At 38.6% G+C, this 22,882-nt stretch overlaps 1 protein-coding gene across 1 annotated transcript; it reads left to right on the top strand.

The window, feature by feature from the left end:
• The first annotated feature begins 8,299 nt into the window (after positions 1 to 8,299).
• spdef (SAM pointed domain containing ets transcription factor) lies at positions 8,300 to 18,460 on the top strand. The gene is made up of 6 exons (XM_008279606.1): positions 8,300 to 8,337; positions 13,810 to 14,262; positions 14,973 to 15,170; positions 15,343 to 15,390; positions 15,729 to 15,863; positions 16,714 to 18,460. Exons 2-6 carry the CDS (start codon positions 13,818 to 13,820, stop codon positions 16,890 to 16,892), a joined length of 1,005 nt encoding a protein of 334 aa, XP_008277828.1. The 5' UTR covers positions 8,300 to 8,337; positions 13,810 to 13,817; the 3' UTR covers positions 16,893 to 18,460.
• Positions 18,461 to 22,882: the final 4,422 nt, after the last annotated feature.

Raw genomic sequence — 22,882 nt, forward strand, 5'->3', positions numbered from 1 at the left:
ATTCAACCACACAAAAGATGTGTCTCAGCTTGAGTGTTGCCAGTTGCTCGCAGGATGCTATCAAAACTTTAATCTCCAGGTTGGTTAGCCTGTTGATTAGTGGCATGTGTCTCCAGTTCTTGTGGTATTTTAACTGGCAATTAAGAAAAACGCTCCTGGATGTATCTATTACTGCATTCAAAATCAATATCACACATCTACTGCTTCAGTTGTTTCAGCTTTGCTTTGCCGGCACATTCCTTTGTCTTGTGACACATGCAAAGTTGCATCTGGAAAAGGTTAAGTTACAGAAATAGACACAAAGAAATATGCAGACAAGGTCGTACAAATGTAATTTGTTGACAAGCGCAAACAAATTACATTTGTTGACAAATGTAATTAGTTTCAGCTTGTCAGCATATTTATTTGTTGCAATTTCGTAACTAAAGAGATTTTGATGATTTAAAGATGATTTGTCCAGTTGTCTGACCGCTGTGCTGCTGGTTTGCAAAGGAAAATATCCACCGGCCACATGACATAAAACTGAATAAATGATAAAGGTTGAAAGTAAGCAAACCTGATAAACATTTTAGTGAATGCTAAGGCTTCAGTGTGGCACTATTTAACACTACACACACGCAAATGAATGTAAATGATGTAACAAGCAAAGCACTGGACAGCTGACAGATTATAAAATAAAAATGAGTGAAACATAAAGACAGCTATTTTCTAGCCTTAGGATTCACCGTGTGATTCTGCCTTGTGTGCACGTAACGGCTAGAAGACTGTAAGACTTGCAAACACTGTGAACTATTTATCTTTAGGCCATTATCACTTATCTTATTGATATAATGAAAGTGGCTTACACCAATATTTGTCTATTAACAATGGATCATATGATATGATCACAATTTCACTCGAAGTGGTCACTCTACAGAGAATAATGACCTGACCACACTTCACCTCAGCTCTCTGGAGGTGTTTTAGCATATCTCAACAAACTGTTTTGGTTTCAGAGGCTGGTAATGCACTATTTTGGTTAAATTTTGGTTACTCTCATGGGTTTGCTTTTGCCTTTTGCTGGCTGCTGTTGCTCCGGGAAAGTGCGTCTGTCCTCAAAGCGCAGGTTTCAGAAGCAGCTAAATGTGTTACTTCATGAACCTCACTCCCCGACCCGACACTGTCTCACTTCCATCGGTTTCAGAAAGTGAAATCCAACCATTTCCAGAGTGACGATGATGTCATGCATGCTGTTGAGGAGAATCTGGAGGCTCAAGATGTGACCTTCTTCCGTGAAATGTGAGCAAAGCTTGAACATTGATGGACCAAGTGCATTGTATTTAAAGGAAACTATATGCTGACAAATATTGCAAGAACAGTCTTTCTTCTGGAACGTATCTGGAGTGGCAGAGCGCTTTTTGAAGTACTCTCATAGCTTACAGGGATGCGTACTTTACTGCAACTCATGCATATGTAAATATGCCAGGGAGTGTTTGCAAATTTTGTCAGTGTGGTGTTTACAACTTTTTTCTGCGGCCATGAAGGGGCACAAAATGAATGAATACTGAAAAGAGTGGTATTTTTCTGTGATGTTTGTACAGTCTTTCTACACAAGTTGTTTTTAACTTTTTTGTATTGGAACTTGACAGTTTTTGATGTACTGTTTTGGTCTTCTTGTCACTTGTTCCTTATTTTGTACTTTTTTGAAGTGTACATTCTTCTTCTTATTATTATTATTAGCATTCTTCTAATTATACTTTTTTAAAAGTGCTTTGATTGTATACTGGCTCACACAGCATCTACAGAGACAGACGCATGCACTGACAAATGCATTTTAAATGCTTTATTTCAATCCATCAACTACACTAAATGCATGAGTCAAATATTTGCAGTTTATAATTTTTTTTTTCTTACTATGTCAAGTCCTTGTGACTGGACAGAATTTTCATTCAAGATATCTGCAACAATTATTTTTGGCTCATCAAAACGGACTTATCTGCAACAGTTATTTTGATGAGTCAGAACGATATTGTAGATATTCTGACAGCGCTAGCAGAAACAACAGCAGTTGTTGAGGTGGATAAGAGCTTATCAGCAAGTCCTCATAGACAGACGTTTGTGAAGAGTAAGAGCTTCATTAATTAAACACTAGGGTTTAAAATTTCCGGCATGCTGGCAGTGAAACGGCATGCCATGCGGTTATGACTTCAGTGCCAAAGCCTGTTTGAAAGCAAGTCGCCCACTTGCTGTAGCTTCTGATGCGATCATACTTATCTGTAACATTACTTCCCTCGTCAAAACTGTAATTCAAGATATTTGTAATTATATTTGGACTTTGGGCAGAATTAGAGTTTGGGATAGCTATGATGTTATTTGAACTTGTCAAAATTTCAGTTCAAGAAATCAACAACATTCTGACTCGATAAAACTTAATTAAAAATATCTAAAAAGTACAATGTAGATATCTTGAACTGATGGGAATGAAAGATATCTTGGATATCAAGTATGACTCATCAGAATTAAACTAGTTATAATTCAAATGCAGATATCCACACTGAAATGTATTTTTGTCGAGTATCGTCTGGTTATTAAATATCAAAAAGGCTTGTCATGTGACACTAAAGCCAGCTACCTGCCACATGAGCTTTACTGATCTACACTGGCTGTTGCAAATAGGAAAAGGTATTTGTTCAGTTTGTCAGAAAAAGCCTCATCAGGGACAAAACATAGCAAGGATTTAAATATCTCAGCATACTTCAACCACTGTATGTAATGTCTGCCTTCTATTATATCGAACTTTTACACATCTGCAATTCAAACATCACATTCCACACCATCTTTTGACCTCAAATCAGTCAGTTTTTGCACATCTGCATGATCAGGCACGTTTCTGCAGCACCAACTGTTTTACGAGCAGCGTACTGCTCTGGCACGCTGCCCGGCTGTTAAAGGAGATCACCAGGAAAAAGATTTTAACTAGAAAAGTAATGTTACTGGTGAATGCGTCGTTGACAGGAGGAAATGATTTAATAAGGCGCCGTTACTAATGATATGAGTCTGCAGCAGGTGTTTATTTGTGAAATGTGCCTCGCTTATTGCCAAACAGTTGGCAGAGTTGTCATAGTGTGTCATAGGACAATATAACTGACATCATATTCAGAGTGACATTAAAAAAAGAGGTTCGCTCAACAAAGCTGACACTGAAGCCCAAGCGTATGTGTTTATTGACACTGCTAAGACAACTTAGGTGGGTCAGTGACACCTGTACAGCAGAGACACCTGCACAATCATCACTCATATCAAGATCACTTGATATTTGACATCCAGTCTGTTAGCTTCTTTTAGCTCATTGTCTTTCAACCATGAAAATGTTATTCTAGAGCCAAGAAAAAGGTCAAACGCTAGGTGAAGAAACTGCCATGCAAATTTTGTTGATGAAATGGATGTGTTTCAAGCCAAACGCAAACAGACATTTTATCCTCATTGAAATTTCTTTTTGCATGAAGGTTTAAAAACAAAATACTAATATACATGCAGTTTTAGTCATGAGCTGATTCAAATATGTGCAATATCATAAAGTGCACATTTTTGTGTGTACAAAAGTATGTATTCCCAAGTTTGCACTCATGCTGTATGCATGAAACACACACGTGCATGTTTATGCACATGCACAAATGCACACATTTATGATTTCATAACAAATTGTCCAATGAAAGGAGACATTCGCCATTCGCTCACAGTTTGATCTGGTGTGTCTACAAACATTCAGTTGCTAAGGAGTCTTGACGCAGTTTGCGCACACCCTTTCCATATCTCACAATCAATCCATTCAAACTGTGTGGTTTGCCATATCAAGCTCACAGCTCTTGCATTGGAAATAAAAGAATAGAAAATATGTCCTGGACCTGAAAAAAAAAAAAAACAAGAAACTTCAGGAATTGGCCAGTGCTATCAGAGGACAGGCCATTTAGCGGCTTACCTAAAGAATTAAAAGTGAGATTAGAAGGAAAAGATAAGATATACAGAAGTCTTGAAGTACTTTCATTGGCGTGGGTGACCACTGTTGTGCTAACAACAAGCTTCTCTTTAAAAGCCTTTTTACAAATGCCTGTTATTTCCATGCTTTTGACAGAGTCACATTGTTTAAAGAGGTGTTAATTTACGCAAAGCACTCATCTAAAGGAAACCACTTCTTCTTCTTCTTCTTCTTCTTCTTTTTTTTTTTACAAGGCATCACATCGCAGTTACAGTGAAAAGGAATTACACAGACAGTTTTAACCTTCGTGGCGAGGGACCACTAAAATTAAATAAGGAACAATTATTGCTAGTTTTAAAGCAGAGATGTGCGGCTCAACTGTTTTTTCTGTCCATGCAGGGCTGGTAATCTGAAGTACTGGGCAGTGATAGAGATCTTAATACCTGCTTTTTTCTGCAGTTTTTTTGTTCATGAAATCAGCCATGTAACCAAAACAAATGCACTCTGTTGTATGCTGGGAAACCACCTTCAATGAGGCAAAACTTTATCGTTTGCTCATGCAGACTAACTGTAATACTGTAGAATGACATGACAACACAGTAGAGTTAGACAACAACAAACCTGAAATTCCTATGAACTCCTTACTTTTAAAAATTACTCTGAAATGTAACCGCTGTGTTTGGATCAAATTGTCTTCTATGACATTATTAAACTGACAATAGTGGGGATGCTTCAGATTTGCAGAATATGTGTGGGAAGTGGAATATAATCTTAAAATCATGTTTTATGTTACCATATGTATAGGAAATTGTAAAAAAAAAAAAAAAAAATGCCACAAATATTAAAGGTTTAGCATCTATATATATTAAATAACACCTGCATAGTCTCAAGCTGCTGATAAAGGCTGGGATATGGTTACCAAAACCAGTGGTTTTCAAAAATGTTGTCAGTCAACACCAAAATAATAAAAATAAATTTGGGGGTTGTTTTACTTTATGAGTTTTTTGTATCAAATATTAAAGTCCTCCGTGCTAATAAACAGTTGGCCCATTTTTGTGTAGAATTTATACATACCATTGTTGATTCAATGGGTTTTTTTTTGCTTTTACTTTATTAGTATGTTATACTAAACATGTATTAATGAAATATAAGCTGGATTTAACAACTGAATCAGTTGCTTTTTAATGCAAATTCTTTGTCAGGTTACCTACTAGCCACAGTTAGCAGCTTGGTTAGCAACCACAAAATAGCTCAGCTAACACTAAATTATTGCTATTATTAACGTTAGAGTGGCTGGACCTAGATGATATGCTGAAAATAATTTTTGTACAAACAATAAAGAGTGTAAAGAAAGTAAAAATGAACATAAACTATGTATGTAAATGTAGCCACAGGGATTCGTGAAGTTAAACAGCTAGTTATGTGTAAACAGCTAGCAGCAAATACAGCAGACCTTTTGAATACATCAAACATATGGCTGAACAGCAGATATGTAGATTAAGCAATGGAAGAGTTTTATGTTCGCATGTACATTTTATAAAACCTGGTGGCTTATTCATTTCATTTTACTGGACTGCTCCATATGGGATGAAACTTGCTTACAGCGACTAATTATTTCAGTCTGCAAGAAGAATAACTTTTGAGGCAATTGTACAGTTCAATGCTTGTTACCACTTAACTTTACTCATTTAAAAGCAAATGATGTACTTTTTACTGTGCCATCTATCCATCCATCCATTATCTATACACCGCTTAATCCTCATTAGGGTCATGGGGGGCTGGAGTCTATCCCAGCCGACTCAGGGTGAAGGCAGGGGACACCCTGGACAGGTCACCAGCCTATCACAGGGCTACACTTAGAGACAGACAACCAAGCACACTCACATTCACACCTACGGACAATTTAGAATCACCAATTAACCTCAACATGTTTTTGGACTGTGTGGGAGGAAGCTGGAGAACCCGGAGAGAACCCACGCTGCACGGGGAGAACATTGTGCCATCTATAATTTGCAGATTGCTGATGCGAATTTACAGATAAACTTGATATGACAGCAGATGCACAATTTTTAAAGCAGCTAAAATAATCTCTACCAACTCGTGTGATTAGGCTACATCTAATGAAAAAAAATTAGCTTGAAGTTGGTTGGAAAAAACATCAAGTGATCAAATTTTATTTAAGCATAAGAATGACTAAAAAAAGAGAAAGTGGCATTAAAGCATGTGTGCGGGCCAGTGAGGGAAATGTCACATCCACAAGGTTCTGAGAAGACGTCTAATCAGGCTGATTCAATGAAAACACCTGCAGAACCATTGTGTGCTGGATCTTTACATTGTTTCTTACATTTTAATGCTTCAACAATGAGTCTAACATATTATAATACAATTATGAAATGGGACATTCTGCATAATAAGTACTTTTCCTTTTGACACATTATTTTGCTACTTTTGCACTGTAACTTTTTTTGTGGTCTGACCTAAGACAATTGGCATGACTGTAAGTACACTTGAAAGCACGACTGACAGTTTTATTTCCTCCTCTGACCACAAAGAAATTCCCTCCAAAAGCAATTTCAGTGTAAGTGCTGGAGGGCAAAAATCCCCAATCCTCGCAAAAAAATGAATTCCAAAGTTCAAACAGGGTTCATATGAGGATTCAGCAGTCTGACTTAGTCCGATCAACCAGGTAAAGTAGTGTCTTTTTAAGTATGAAATAGCCCTTTTTGTTGTCATTCCACTACTGTAGCTCACTGCTGTCTGTAGAAGCCAAAAAAAAAACACCATTGCGGTAACTTGTGACTTTGGAAGATATTTCATTTCACTCTGCTGATGCCTCATAATAACACAGAACAAAGCTGTGGTTTCTATCACAGGACAAATCTCTTTGCACCTCATGTTGAAATATTGTAACAATCCCATGAGTATGAATTACAGCTGATTATGAATAAATTTAAAGTCCTACTATTCTATCTTAAAGCTTTCTAGTTTTACAATGAAACATTAATATTTTAAGTATAAAGTAATTAATTTTTTTGTCTGAACAGAATTTCACTCTTAAAAATTTTGTTTTTATTTTAATCTGAAGAGTGGCTTGTAGCTATAGTTATAATCATGTATCATATAAACATAGCAGAGTAAAACGTGTAGTAGAACTAGCATAAAATGAAAGTACTGAACGGTAAAAGGTGTGTTTAAGCTGTTGTTGAAGTAAAGTGCTGTTTTAAGTAAATCCTACTTATCTTTCTGCTGTAGTGAATGAAGTTTACCTTTGTTGATTCTATCAACCTAAAATTACGTTTTGTCCCTGTTAAAAAGTACTTGAATTTCAGCAAAACACGAAAAACTGTGTGAAAACCAGGTGCCACCGATGTCAACGTTTCTTTAAATTTTTCTGCTGCAACTCAACCACGTTTTCTTCCAGTAGGATTACAAAGAAAGGAAAAGACGTTAAGTCTAAAAACAAAATCATGTTTTACATTTTACGTTCATGTCAACCAAATAAGTTGAAATAGCTGGAAACTTCAAGCTGACTTGCCATAAAATTAGGTTGCAGTGATACTTATCTAACTGAAACCAGTACCATTGGAATTACGAAGTAACTTGTTTTGGATAAACTGAGTTCAAATGCACATTACTATTTGAAGCAATCCATTGACGTTGAAGTTGCTCCAACAATTCTTTTTTTTCAGTGTGCAAGTAAAATACAAGTAACCCAAATTTTGTATTTCAGTGCATGTCCTCAGGTGCTTTCTGCCACTTCACCTACAAACATTCAGGCGCAAAACTTAGAACGTTTTTTTAATTTATTTATTTATTTTTTTTATATTCTATAATATCTTATCACTTTTAATTGTCTATTACCTAAGCACTGAGGTCAAGTAGTAGTGTTTGAGGAGGTCTTAGCTAATCTGCAAGTGGACTCTCTCTCACACGCGCACACACACACACACACACACACACACACTGGGTTGTGTGTGCATAAGTAAACACAACTGCCCTATAAATATAAATTGCAGTCAGTGGTGCTGGAATTCCTTTGCACTCACTCAACCAGTCACTTGCCTCCTTCTCACTTTGTCCACACCCCCAGCAGGTACTTTCACTTGAAGTTTAGTTTGCAGTTGTGCTTTAAGCTGTGACTTTCAGGTTAAGTGTAATTTTGTCCCCCCAAAAAAGAAAAAAGACAAAGCCTGGGAAGGTCTGAGGCCTCAGACTGGGCGCTCAGCGACAGTCATCAGGAGTTAGTCCACTGAAAGCTGCCCGCTGCCTGCTGCTGCTCTGTCCTCAGGTGGCACACGGGCGTCCTGTCTGAGGAAACTGCGCTGCATCTTCCACCATCCAGTCAAACCTTTTCCTACGGCCATCCGAGCATCTTTGCCGTGGTAAGAAGCTGCTGCTTATGCAAGATCTTGAATATTTAATGTGCGTCTATTTGTTTTTTCACAGGAATATTATTATTATTCAAAGGGGGGATATTTGCTTTAAACAAGCTGTGGTTTGCTGGGATTCAACCAGATTTTCTTGTAAATTCAAATAGTGCACGTCTAGTTTGCACATGCCTGTTACTGCTGTGGACAAATGATGATTATCATTTTCTCACGTGTCAGAAAAAATACAGTGGGTCTTCTGAGCAGCATGGGCTTAACAGTGGTTTTAGTCATTTATGTCAATTATTAACTTAAATGCAGACTTAAAGTTCTAGCAGTCAGTTAAAAAGAATCCAGATAGTTGCAAATTTGGTTAGAAAGAAAACCTAATATACAAAAGCGAACAATTTGCCCAATGGAATAGTATAAAAACAACATACGGCAAAATAATAATCATAATAACAAAAACAGGCCAATTTCAAAAACATGTCATCAGTCAATCATTAAAAAAAAACAGACATGTACGACAAGGCAGTGGTAATTGTTTAATGACAGCTATAAATTGAAAACAAAGACACACTAAGCTGAATAATATTACCACATAATCAAACATGAAATGATTTATGATTCATAAAAACAAAAAAAGAAAAATACTGATGAATTTTTATTGGCTTTCTTTGTGTTTTCTCTGTGTCTTATTCACACCTACCTGTTTTGCTTGTTTCTACACACTTGCAATTGCATATCAGCTTTTCTCCAGACGGATGATATACAACATGTGGTTGGATAAAAGGTGTTTGGGAGGCTGTCGGCAGTTAGATGCCAGAAACCAAGGCAATAAATTGACACAATCAAAACAGATTTGTCACTGCTGTTCGGGATACGACGGGGGATTTAATTATGATTTTGATTAAAAGTGGAAATTAAATATAACGGCTGATCCCCAAGACAACGAGAGTAATTACAAACAGAAATAACAGAACTGGACTGTCAGCTGTGTTATTTCTGAGGCCGCAGGTGTATTATTCTCCTCTCATTCATGTCCGGCTAATCTGCATCATTACTCTACATCATGAGCTGCACTGACTCTGTAGGTGACTTTGCTTGCTTGCTTTACAGTTCAGCATTTGTCTTAAAGCGCTACACCCTTCCCCTCCAAATGGAAAAAAAATATTAATAGGAAGTATTCTACATACGGAAAAGCACATCTTTATGATTCACAGCAAGACAGTCATCTTGTTGATGCAACGATTTTTAGATGAAAAATGTCAATATGTGATTTAAAAAAATCACTTTTCCCAAAAAAAGTTTAACTACTTACCCTCAAAACCAACAAAAATCATATACTGTATATTACTAAGAAGCACATAGCCTCTGGGTTTGAAAAGTGAGTCCGGTCAAGTATTGCTTCAAATCTACATTATTTGTTGTGGCCAGCAGGGGGCGACTCCTCTGACTTATTTGTGACATCAGTAAACATTTCCCCAATAAGTTTATGGTCTCAGTTGCTAGTTTGTCAATCTAGTTTCAAAACATCAAGATGGAAATTGCCAAATTCCAAAGTCAAAGTTTCAAAATGGTACTCCACAAACCACTGGACATTAGTTATGGTTGCTATGGTTTTATATACAGTCCTTGGGGGGGGACAAAAAAAAAACCAACTACAATTACCACCAATCAAGTCAAGCTTCTTATATCCATGTCTGTCCAGACTTGACCTTTAATCTGTTGGTCACCACTTTATCACTTTATCCTTTTAGACAATTGTTTGAAATTTTGTCATAATTAGATTATTGAGTTATGGCCAAAAGTGTGTTTTATGAGGTCATGACTATCTAATTATATTTCATCTTTGGGTCTGAGTGAACTTTTGCTCAAAATTTGAAGAAATTCCTTCAAGCAGGTCCTAATAAATGATGTTTACAGGAGTGGAATGGCCGGAAAACCTGAAATTTTAACGCTTTGACTTCAGGGTTGCACACAACCCGGACTCGATCAGAAGTATTTCATATATCAGGTTGTCTGAGCAGAAGTTGTTCCAAACTCCTACATTGACAGATATCATTTAAACATAAGGACAGTTTAAAGACCAGGCCTCCTGCATAGTATTCATAATGTTACACGTTTGTGGAAATGTGAACTGATGTATGTTTCCATCCACGGAGCAAATTAAATGCCATTCAAACCTAAAATGAATGGAAACTTGTGAGATTCTGGTATGTAAAAGACAAAGACACCTTATGTTTATCAGTCTATTAGCTCATGAGACCAGACCAGTGGTTTAATTCATCTGTGTCACTTATCTACATCATCACACTGCTGCCGATTACATCGAGGTTTTAATAGAACTCTGTCAGGCAGCCGCTGATTATACGCATTGTTTTGTTGAACTTTGAAAACTTCTCTCATAAACCACATCTTTCTAACCTCCTGACAATTAACACATTAAATCCAGAACTACACGCCTCAGGCCACATAGTGACAGGCCTCATGTGTTTGCTATCAAAAAAAAAAAAACAAAGCAGGTGAGAAGTTAATTTCTCTGTCTGCCTACAATCTTCAGGTTTGATCTGAGTTAGATGAAGTTTATCGTCGGCATCTTTAACCGTAACTGCAGAATCATTTGGACCAGCGGGACCGCATTTGCAGTGTTTCAGGTTCCTGGGATATTGGCCTAATGCCAGCACACCTGACGAACCGCAGAAATGAATCACCGAATACACCAACATCCCCCACTGGCAGTTAATACAAGCTGCCCAGGGGTGGTTAAAAAAAAAAAAAAAGAATATAACACAACATGTAAGTTAGACAGATAGGAAACAGGGGATTTGTGATGCTCTGCAAGCTGCAAATATCGTACGGCATTGCAGCCACAAACACATAAAGTCAACCTTTATTTACATTTCATAAAATAAGCAAATACCTAAAACCAGACTGCTGTCACACCTCATTCTAATTTATGATGTGAACAGAGCACCTGCACATGTCACCATTGCCATAAAAACGGATCCAAGGCAGCAATCCACAGAACCAAATCGCTTTCTACAAGACTTTCTTCCGAGCAGTGGTCATATCGAGCGAGGAGGAGCTTGACGCAAAGATGAAGCTCCTTTTTTTTATCCTTGTTCTCGGAACAATGACTTCCTTAGTTGGTCCAAGTTTCCCATGAGAAACAATAACAAGGAAGAAAAAAGATCTCCCTTCAGCACTCACATGGCAAACAGTCACGCCTGGCTGTACACACTCCTTTAACTCCAGACTCAAACAACGCCAGCGGAGCACTCGCTGCACATTTTGGTCACCATTAGATAGATGGTTCCAAATCTCATCTGACCTTTTCTGTTTTAGCTCAGACTGAATCACCGAAGTTAAACAAGCCCAAACTCTGTGGTTGTTTTAATCACTACTCATTAACTTTAATTTAAACACTTAGCTGACTTCTGCTGAGCAGCAATGATGGATTTGCCCACGGGTTAATTTTAAGCAGGACTGGTTGCGTTGGTCTGCAACTTTAACCACTTTACACTCCATTTTGCTTGTTTTTTTGTTTTTTTTGTTTTTGCCACCAGTGAAAAGTCACTCTTTGGGCTGTTTGTTTCAGGTGTTTGTAGAAAAAGGCAAATAAGGATTTTTTAAAAATCATATGCAATCGATGGAAATGAAACAAACTTTACCTAAAAAAAATCACCTTCTTTATGCTTAGTGAGACCAAGCATGTAGAAAAAATATGGTTCCCAGGGTGGACGCCTGCATGGAGGGAGTCCTTTTTGGTTCTGTGTCAAAGGCTGACTTTGCTGAGTAAATGGAGCAATCTCTAATGCTCCTGAAATGAATATCAGCGTCTTGACCAAACTCATTTAGAGATCAGTCAGGGTCTTAATCCCTCTCCCCGGGGGTGTGTGTTTGTGTCTTTTTCTTGTGCCCCCTCTTCCTTTTGGAAGAAGGTAATATGGCTAAATTTGCTTTGCTAATGGGCTTAGCGCAAGCTGTTACAGAGCAGAGTTGACACGCAGCAGCAGGCTGGGATACCAGTGGCTTTTAATCTGACTCCTGATAGAGTAAAAGGGATATAGTTTAGGAGAAGTTTAGAGATAAAAGGAGGAATGGGCAGAAGGTTTTATAAAGGGGAGGTGGGGGTTAGGGTGGGGGGGGGATTGAGGACCAAGAACTAGAAAGAGGATTCTTGTCGTGGGTGCAGGGACGATGACTTCATTTAACTTTAGGGCAGTTTGGTAACAGTGAAAGTATGTACAGTCGTCTGCCTCGTGACTCATTTGAAGAGTTAGGAACTTTGCAAATCTGAATCCAGACATTTTAGAAAGTAGTGCCAGTTGTCTGTAACCAGAATCAACAGGTCAGTCAACTCCAGATGCAAAAACATCAACCATCATCAGCACAACATGACTGAATTGTTCATTTTTTTTAACATTTGTTGTACAGAATTGATTCTTTTTGCATCTGAAGAGTCATGCCGCCCGCCACCTTCATTCATTTTAAACCTACGCTCACACTTGATCTTGGCCTGGCAAGTGTAGTCAATGATTTTGCAAACTTTATGAGACTTTAATTGTTTGTCTTTTGACAAATTAAGCCATGACTGTCCTTGAACATGTGTTCTGTGGGAGCACACATCCTTTATGTGGCATCAGTCGTCACCACTGATAACCTGGTGTGTGACAGCAGTGTGCCTTGCCATATGCCAGCTGTGGCAGGTACACATTATGGGTGCCATATGCAAGATTACAATGTTCTACAGTGTACGTCTGTAAATGCACACTTCTGATGAAAAATAAACTGCCGCTCGTTTGACTTTCGTCTTCACAAAATTGACTTTTTGGTTGTTTTCTAACATGTAGTTCTGGGAGATCTTGTGGGTGCTCTTCCCCACATTATCTAACTTCTATTTGATTAAAATCTCCAGCTGACAGTGGAGACAGAGGGCTGCAGAGACGGCACCTTGAAAGCCCAGGCAGACTGCAGAGCTGCTTCAGGTCTCAATACAAGTCACCCACCCCCAGGACATGAACCATTCTGGGCCACTGACCCACAAATAAGCGACTCAGTCAAATCCATTTTGCCCCATGCCCATCAGCGCTGTGTGTGTTTCAACTCTCTTGAGGGTCATTTCCCCAGCATCTCCATGAGACTCAGGGCTTCTTATAGAGCATCAAGCAGCACAGTTGCACCTCACTTCTGAACAACACATTCTCGCCTGCAGCTACTCTGATGGAGTTTCTTTCAAAACGAGAACAGTTGCTCATTTAGCAGACATAGCATTGCAAGAGAGGAATAATTGGCAAAGGTATTATGGTAGTTATGCAATAATTTGAACTGCTTGAATGTTGCAAAGTTTTGTCAGAAATTGGAATAATTTAAAACAACTTTTCAAACAGACATTTTACTTTGCTTTTAAAAATGTACATGGCTTTTAGTTCAGATCATGGGTTAGAAGTTGAATGTCTCTTCTTGTATTTCCTTTATCTTCAGGTATAGTTATGTCAAACCCAGTGGGCAGTTTATCAGGAGACACATTGTATGGATCCCGAATCGGGATGACAGAGGACTCTCTCGCCATCCTGGAGCGAAACAGATGCTCTGGAGAACCCTGGGGCATGGGGGACACCAAGACAAGCGTTGAAGCCCTGGAGCGTGGAGTGCCAGGCCTCTACCTCTCCTGCTTTGACATGCTTCTCACCGACGATGCCACGTGGTTGGTGAAAGTTTCAGAGGCTTCGCCAACGCTACCTGTACCCACGACTCGCATGGAGCCTCAAGAGGAACCGGAGCAGTGCCCCGTCATTGACAGCCAGGAACAGGGACTCTCTCCTGGGCTGGAGGGGCAGGAAGAGGAGCAGTCTCTGGAGCAGGTGCAGAGCATGGTTGTGGGAGAAGTGCTGAAGGACATTGAAACAGCCTGCAAACTGCTGAACATCACCCCAGGTAGGCTGCTTTTCCACCACACCTGCTGCTGCAGTTTGTCATCCTCAGGAGTTATAGTACCGAGGCATATAACCGACAAAGAAACTAAACTTATAAGTAAACAAGACATTTTTCATGACAAAAAACCCTAAAGTGTTGCTCAGTATTTGCAAATAAAGGATTATTGATTCAGAGATACTTAAGCTACTGGATCTTACTCCTAAAACCAACACATATTTGTGTGGATAGCGCAGGCAAGATGACAGATCATCTGAATCATGTCCTTGCTGATGCAAAGTCGTATTTGCCCGCTCCAGGATCTGTTTAATCCTGACCTTTGCATGAGTTCTCTTGGATTGTGACAGTGATGGTTCTTTCCTGCCAGCAGACGTGTACACAGTCTTAAGGGCGAGGTCTCGCTTTGCTCATAAAGCAAACAGAGAAAGGGTTTTTTTAATGTATTATACGGCTTCTGGCTGTCATAAATCTATACGATCCCCAGTCATCTGTTCTACTGATTAGAACTGTAGTGGTAAAAAAGAATGATTGCCTTGTGGTTTCAGTAGATTTATTATGTCAAAGTTGCCAAAGAAAATAAACACAGTGCAAAGCTGAAAAAATAAAAAAATATTACTGACTTGACTTCATATGACTTTATCTCACAAAAAGCAGTTTATTGCAGCGGCAGCTGGAGGTTTTCTCACTGTTTTCATATCTTTTTCTGCCTTTAGACCCTATAGAGTGGAACACTGGGAACGTCCAGAAGTGGCTACTGTGGACTGAACATCTGTACAGGTTGCCTCATGCAGGAAAAGCCTTCCAGGAACTGACAGGAAAGGATCTATGTGCCATGAGCGAGGAGGACTTTCGTCAGCGCTCCCCGCAGTGCGGAGACACACTGCACGCACACCTGGACATATGGAAGTCAGGTACGTGCGTCATATCTATTCAACAACTCCGTTGCTGCCTGCTGCCCCTCCTCTGATGAGTTTATGATCTCATGTTTGGCTGCCCTGCACTACACTGTGGTGTTTATATAAAGTTTTGGAGGGATTAAAACATGAATTTAATTTGAATGTCTGTTTTTTTTTTTTTCTCCAGCTGCCTGGATGAAAGAGAGGTGTTCAGTTGGAGATACTAAAACTACAGGTAGGATTGTTTTTAATCTAAATATGCCTGAGAAAGATATTAACTATTGATTATTGCATTCATTAGGCAAAATAAATTGAATGCACAGAGCAATTTTCCACCCCCATAAAAAAACACCATTGTAATTTACTTTTTTATAAACTCTCTGCCAATTAGTGGTCAGAAACTCGTATACTACAGGATGTGGTTTTAAATGTACATAAAGTTTTCATATTGTCTATTCTCTGTGCCCTGATTAAAGACCTATGCAATCTTTTGGCCCCCATTGTACATATCTCATATCAATGAATCACTACAGATTGACATTAAGGACCACATGTTTTTGTTTTGGTGTACAGGCAGCGAGGAGTTGTGGTCTGAGGCAGATTCATCTTGTTCGGGTCAGCCCATTCATCTGTGGCAGTTCCTCAGAGAGCTCCTGCTCAAACCTCACAACTACGGACGCTGCATCCGCTGGCTCAATAAAGAGAAAGGTAATTTTAATTTCTTTAATGCAATTCACTCCAGGCATTTCAACTGGGCAATTAAACTCTATTTTAAGGGGATTTATTTCTCACTTATTGTTCGAAGACAAATATTTCAATAGAAACAGAACATTTGTTTTTTAAAAAATCCACATTTTATCATTCTTTTTGCTATTTTATTTAAACTCCTGCCATCTCTTATCCTTCAACTTACAATTCATTTAACTTCAAGGCTTAAACTTCATTATTACACCAAAAACTAAAGTGCGTTCATCATTAAGCTTCAACTGCGTCTTTATCTTCTGCTACTTATTAGATGTCAACTCACATCTTGACAGCTCTTCAACTGATGTGTAATGTCCTGCCAGTGCTTATATTTCATACTCACAATGTGTTCATTGTTTCAGCTGACACTTTGTCTCCTTGTGTGATCAGTTTATTTTACCCTCAACTCACAGTTTCACTTCTTTCATTGTTTACACTTTAACTGACATTTAAACTCCACAAGAGCTGCTATTTTAAGTCATAAGCAAAGAGCTTGCAAGTTATTTTAAATTGGAGGAAATCTTGTTCTGAAAATTCCACAATAATACAATACATTTTTAAAAACTCTGATACAATAAAAGAAAGCATATTATAATGCAAAATGTAAGTATTTTTCTACAAGTACATAATTTTTTTCACAGCCCGTAATTTAAAAATGCTGTGTTGGCTCACTGGTTTTTTATATGAAGGACATAAGGGAAGGGCTAATCCCTACATTTCCTTTTATATGAACATATTTTAAAAGCAGTCACACTGTTTTGTATATTATCTGGCCTGTTGTTACAAATGTCAAACCTCTTGTGATTCCCACCAGGTATTTTTAAGATCGAAGACTCGGCTCATGTTGCGAGACTGTGGGGACTCAGAAAGAATCGACCTGCTATGAACTATGACAAGCTGAGCCGCTCCATACGTCAATACTACAAGAAAGGCATCATCCGTAAGCCTGATGTGTCTCAGAGACTGGTGTACCAGTTTGTTCACCCAGTATGAGGCTGCAGCAGAAAGGGAGGGTAAAGAGAAGGGGGAGGAGAAGATGGAAACCTACAAAATTAAAAGGACACACTGTCTCACCATGCACTTGGCACACCTAAGCCCAAGATGAAAAGGTGACATGCAACATGTGCACTGACCATCCCCAATGGTACACACTTCCAGTGCCAACACCGAAGCAACAGCTGGCAGCTGCTGCATGAAGGCTTATCTGTGCAGAGAGCCGAGAGGAAGCGACACAGCAATGTGTGGCTGTTGAGGCGTTTTCCTGCTGCAGAATGAAACAAATACAGATTTAAAACAAACAAACAAACAAACAAAAAAACAATAAATGAACTGCCTTGTCATTTGCATGATCTGCCTGTTTATTTTTCCACAATGTGATTCCCACTTATCTTTTTCTCAATTCATCTAAAAGTTACAGCTGACTGCTCTTAAGCTTCAGGAAAACGCCTCTTGTCTACAGCTACACTTGCTTTGTCTTTGCATTTCGCTCAGCTTCACTGGCACAGTTTAAAGTGTGGTTAGGGTTGTTTGTGCTGAATCCAGTAAACCACAGGGCAGGGCTCTCTCTACACATCTCATTTGAAAGATACAAAGGTGGAGACTTCAGCAGTTTGATGAATTTGGATCCAAGAGTGGAATTCCCAAACTGCAGCTTGTGTGTTTTTGTTTTCTAAGATGTTTCCTGGTTAAGAGTGATGCTTTGCCCCACTAATATAGCACTGCTGAGGAGTCCGTTGTTTCGTTTGATCTTCATACAGCTGTAAATTGCCTTTTATGATAGACCTAAAGTGTTCAAAACCAAATAGATAGAAGACTTTATGAGATATTAATAAATACAAATGCAAAAAACCCTCAGAACATGAAATTTAATGGATTTTTAGCTGCACAAACTGCATGTTTCTCTGTCAGTCTTTATGTTGGTCATTTCCATGAAATGTTGCACGGACATTCATTGTCCCTGGAAGATCAATCCTCATAAGGGTTTTTTTAGATTCTTCCTTAAGTGTCACCCTGAAGTTGACATGTTTTTAACGAAATATCTCAACAGTTGTTGGATTGATTCATACACATTCACGCTTCACTCAGGCTGAACTGTAAGAACTTTTGCCATCACCTCAAGTTTCAAGTTGCACCATCATCAAGAGAGAATTTAAATGTGTCTAATTCCTTAGTTGATAACCAAATACTGACAAAACTCACGATATGATATTTCTATCAACCTCTGCTGTACTTTATGTTTTGTGCTAATTAGACAATATTAGCATACTAAAACATTAAATGAAACTATTGCTTAGCTTCACACAAACTTCATTATTACACAAAGAACAGGATTAAAGCACATTTTACAGTTCCATAGTCATATATATCCAAATCTGTTAATATGAGTCTTTACTATAATTGTTTGTTTGTTTTTTAAATAGATATTTAATTTTGAATGCTTTGGGTGCCAATATTTCACACCAGTTTGGTTCTTACAACACTGCTTACTGTTTTCATCTGTTTAAATAAAAGTCTGCCTGAGTATGGACACATTAACCAATAAACTTTGCGTTTGAACTGCATCTGTGTGCTGTCTCTTACTAATAAAGAGTTTGCAGTGCAGGTAAAAATCAGCTATATGCAATTTGAAAAGTTACCGAAAGGCATAGCAACCATTATGTAACGACTGTGTGTTCTTTTCTGATTCAGGTCTTTATTGACATTTCGTCTTTTCCCACCACTAAGTGTTCTTTCCTTTAAATAGTCCGACAGGTTTTCAAATGTGTCATGATTGGCCTCTCTCTCTCTCTTGCAGTGAGTCAGAGGGTGAAGATCTGTCAAGACAAGGTGGCCCTGAGCTATCTGGAGCAGTTTAAACTTTTAGATAAAAAGAGCTATAATTTATTTATTTATTTTTGCTCTTAATGAATAAGAGTTATGCACCATACAGGCTTGAAATGTCACTGACAGAAGCTTGCATCAAAAGGATCAAGCGGCATATAGATGTCGGTCTCTAGGTGTGGGATATCTGTGATTATTTTTAGTTAGTCAGCACCAACATGATTTAATAATATACTGGCAACGATGTGATGCCTCAGGGAATAAAGGCATAAAGAATCCAGAGTTACCCCTGTAGACTGCAGGAAGCCTCACCCATCTCTTCACCACTACTGACAGCAGCTATTTTAATCCGTCATCCAGCCTGCAGAAAAAGAGTCCAGGCCAACGCACAGGCTTACAAACTATGCATACTATTATCACCATTTCCTCTGCATTGTCTTGTCCTTGTTTGCACCTAAATTAATTCCCAATTTCCCAAAGTTTTTTCTGAAAACAGCTGTACAATGTGAAGTTTTCCCAAACTGCACATAGTTCTCATTTCTGCTTTTTCAACTATGAATCTTGGCAAAACGCCAAATTTAAAAAGAAATGCTTTAACTTTGATTTTAAAGTGCTTAGATTTTAAGGAAGGAAAAGGTTCAAATAACACAAGTAGGAATACTTTGTAGTAGCTCTGATGATCAGTAAGATAAGCCACAGTTTATGTTTAGTCAGATGTAAAAGAGAAAAACCAAAAAACAACAACACCCAACCATGAAATGTACTATGGAAAACAAAGTCCAGTTTTTTCTTTTCTCCATTGCAGATGTTCCATATCAGTTATGTGGGGTCTGCAATAGAAAAAAAAAGTCCCTCAACAAGTACTAAAATATCATCAAATTTAATTACCAGCAACTTGCACAAGTCACCTAATGTCCATGTCACTATGGTAAGCAAAAGTCAAACCCCCTGTCGGCCCAAAAATAAACCTCATATACCTGTAGGAGAAGTACAGTCCTGACTTCTGCAATAAACACTGTGAGTAACTTGTGGGAATCTTCTTCTAATATGATGATTAAAGTGAAGCATCTTTTAAGATGGCTGGTGACTAATGACCTCTAGTGGCAGCATCTATTATAAACTTTAAAGTCAAACCCAGCATTGCCACATCAAATTAAAGGAGACAGAGCTCAGACTGCCAACATTAAATACATCCCTGTAAAACCAGAAAATGAAGAATGCTGAAGCCACTCTGTGGCCATATTTTACTTATTTTCTGTAAATTTCTGTTTCCTGAGCTTTAGTTTTGTGCTTTGAAATTCACTGTCTTGTCTTGAGATCTGATGTGCATTAGTAACTCTGAATACTGTGATTTATGTCTTAATTTTGAGGAAATTAATCTATGAGGTAAGCTTGAAAGTTGTTTCAACCACTTCACTTAACTTTTTACATGTTATGCTGTTTCTTGGCTCCTGCTGTGATGTTTCAGAGAGAAATGTTCCACCTTTTGCTTACTTACATTCCTGTAACATCTACAGTTACCTCACTTTAAAAATGATCCCTTGAAAAAGATGAAACCAGTGTTTTTCAGTTGTTTTGCTTTGAAACCCTCTGATTTGATCCTTTGGAGGGGAACTGACACAAAGACTGACACATAAAGAGCCACTTGCTACTGCAACACCTTCAAAGCACCCTGGCATTTATTCACCAAATGTCTGGAACCCTACTGGAGGGATGGAGTGCGATTCATCTTAAAGATTTTCCCCCATTTGGTGTTTTAATGATGAAGGTGGTGGTGCTGTCTAACTCGTTGGTCCAAAATCTCCCATCTAATTGGGTTGATAACTTATGATTGCGAAGGCTGTAGCATGTGATTTCACATCATTTTCATACTCATCAAACCATTCAGTGACCACTTTGCCCTCAATATCCTGGAAGGGACCACTTCTATCAGGTTAGAAATGTTTCATCAGTGGATAAAGGTGATCACTCAGAACACTTTGTAATGATTTGCGGTGGCTCTTACCTCTGAAGGAAGAGATGGACACACCGAGGATGACTCATCTGACCATGTCGCTTTTTTCCCCACGTCTGTAGAACATTATGCTTCGCACCACTGAACTCTGAAATGCGTATTCACCTATGTAATGAAAAATGTGTGCACCTCAACCCTACTATAACACCCGTGTCAGTGTAATTGCTAATGAACTCTTCTTGCTGACAGTCTGATCACATCCTGCTCTGACATTCTCAGCAACCTGAGGAAGAGTTGCTCCTCTGTTTAGTCTTAAATGTCACTCTAATGTATGAACATTGTCAAAAGTGTGCGACAATTTCGGACTCTTTTTACAAACGTCTTTCTCACTGATCTAATCGTACCTGTGTGGAAGCATCTGTATTTGTTGCATTCCTCCACGGTTTTATTCAGGTTTTTCCTTTAATATGTCACAAGTCTGTTTAGAAATGTAGCTCCACCTCCACCAGCTACACCAGTTAAATCCTACTTATGCATCAGGGTGAATATAATTAGTCACAGGGGCCATTTTTCTGCAGAGAAAGTACCTCTAAGGATATTTACTACTACTAATCTAAACATGGAGTATTTGTATTGGTACTTTTACTGAACATTTCTTCCATGACTCACCCGAAATGGTTTTCTGAATTTGCTACATATGCAGTAAAAGCAACTTTGATTGTAAAATGTGATGCTTAAAGTTCACACCAATATATGAAATAGTTCAAACTGGCACCTCATTCAGCTACAACAGTAAAACAGTACACCTCAGCACAACAATAATAACAATGTAATAAGTCATAGGAGGCATTTTTCTACATAACAGGGAGTTTCAATGTTTCTGCTTTGCTAAAAATACCATCGCACTGTTACGTAACTAACATTATTAATGCAGGAACTCTGAATACTTCATCCCATACTGATTTTTAACTCAGTTACACCACATCATAAATGTTTCATGTGCAGCAGACATCACTTTGTGTGACTCAACACATCTTTAAATTCCGTGTTTTTAATCTCAGGCACAGACTCTGACGCGCGCCTCGGTTTTCTGATGACATCTTTTATTTTTTGCTTATGCAGATGAACAGGCACTACAGTTTGGAAATTACAGCACTATGCTAAAAAGAAAGAGAGACAGAGAGAGACAGAGAGAGAGACAGAGAGAGAGAGAGAGAGAGAGAGAGAGAGAGAGAGAAAGCCCTCTAGTTCTCTAAAAGTTTTCCTTGACATTGCAGATAAATGTTTCCAGCATGAGCAAAAGACAGAAAAGAAAAGGAGCGTTTGAGCAAATTTTTTTTTTTTAAATATGATTTTTCTGTCCTTCAGGAGGTTCACAGTGGATGCTGCACTTTTACAGTACACTTGTAAACAGTCCCATCCTGTTTCAAATACAGTCAAAGATACATTAAGACAGTTAAGATGCTGAAGTCTTTAAATGTATATCATATTCAATCAGTCAAAGAGGGTCCACTTGTCGAGTCGGTGTAAACTGATCGGGATAAGCAGGAGTCGGATTCTGTGGAGGCGAGCTCTCTTTCATTGCGTCGGAGGTGGTGGTCTGGAGTCTTTGGGGTGGCAGGGTGGTAGATTCCGCTAAGGCAATATATATTTCACCACAATGAATCCAGTGCTAACGAAAGCAACACTTTTTTTTATTTTTTAAGAAGCACACAGATGCATTAACACCACAACAAGAGACGTTTCCCTGATGGATCCTGCGAAAATGAATTTTTTTGTTCTTGCAGCAGAAAAGGCGACCGTACTCATCAATATTTCAGAGACGGATCCTCTTTCTGCTTTTCTCATTGTAGCTTTCTCTGTCTGCGTCGGTAAGAGAACACCTGCCTGCCTCGCTGACAAAAGAGGAGTCTTCACCAGCATGTGCAGTTACCAGGAGTAACAAACCAATCTCATATACTGCACCCCTGCCCTTTGTTCGTGTGAAGTTTGATTTTCTGATTAAAACAAAGTATTTAAATAGAAATGCCTCATTTTAATGCAGCCTGCATTTTTTTTGGTGCACAGTGAATTAGATCATCAACCCTGATAAGGACTTTTAATTCAATCAAGACTCAAGTCAGTAATTTGGTTGAAACAAATCAAGGCCATGCGCCGGATCAGTTCAGCTCAGAGCAGTAAACAGTGTGGGGAAGCATCAGCATGCACA

This window comes from Stegastes partitus, unplaced genomic scaffold (genome assembly GCF_000690725.1).
Source record: "Stegastes partitus isolate 25-593 unplaced genomic scaffold, Stegastes_partitus-1.0.2 Scaffold5, whole genome shotgun sequence".
NCBI lineage: Eukaryota > Metazoa > Chordata > Actinopteri > Pomacentridae > Stegastes > Stegastes partitus.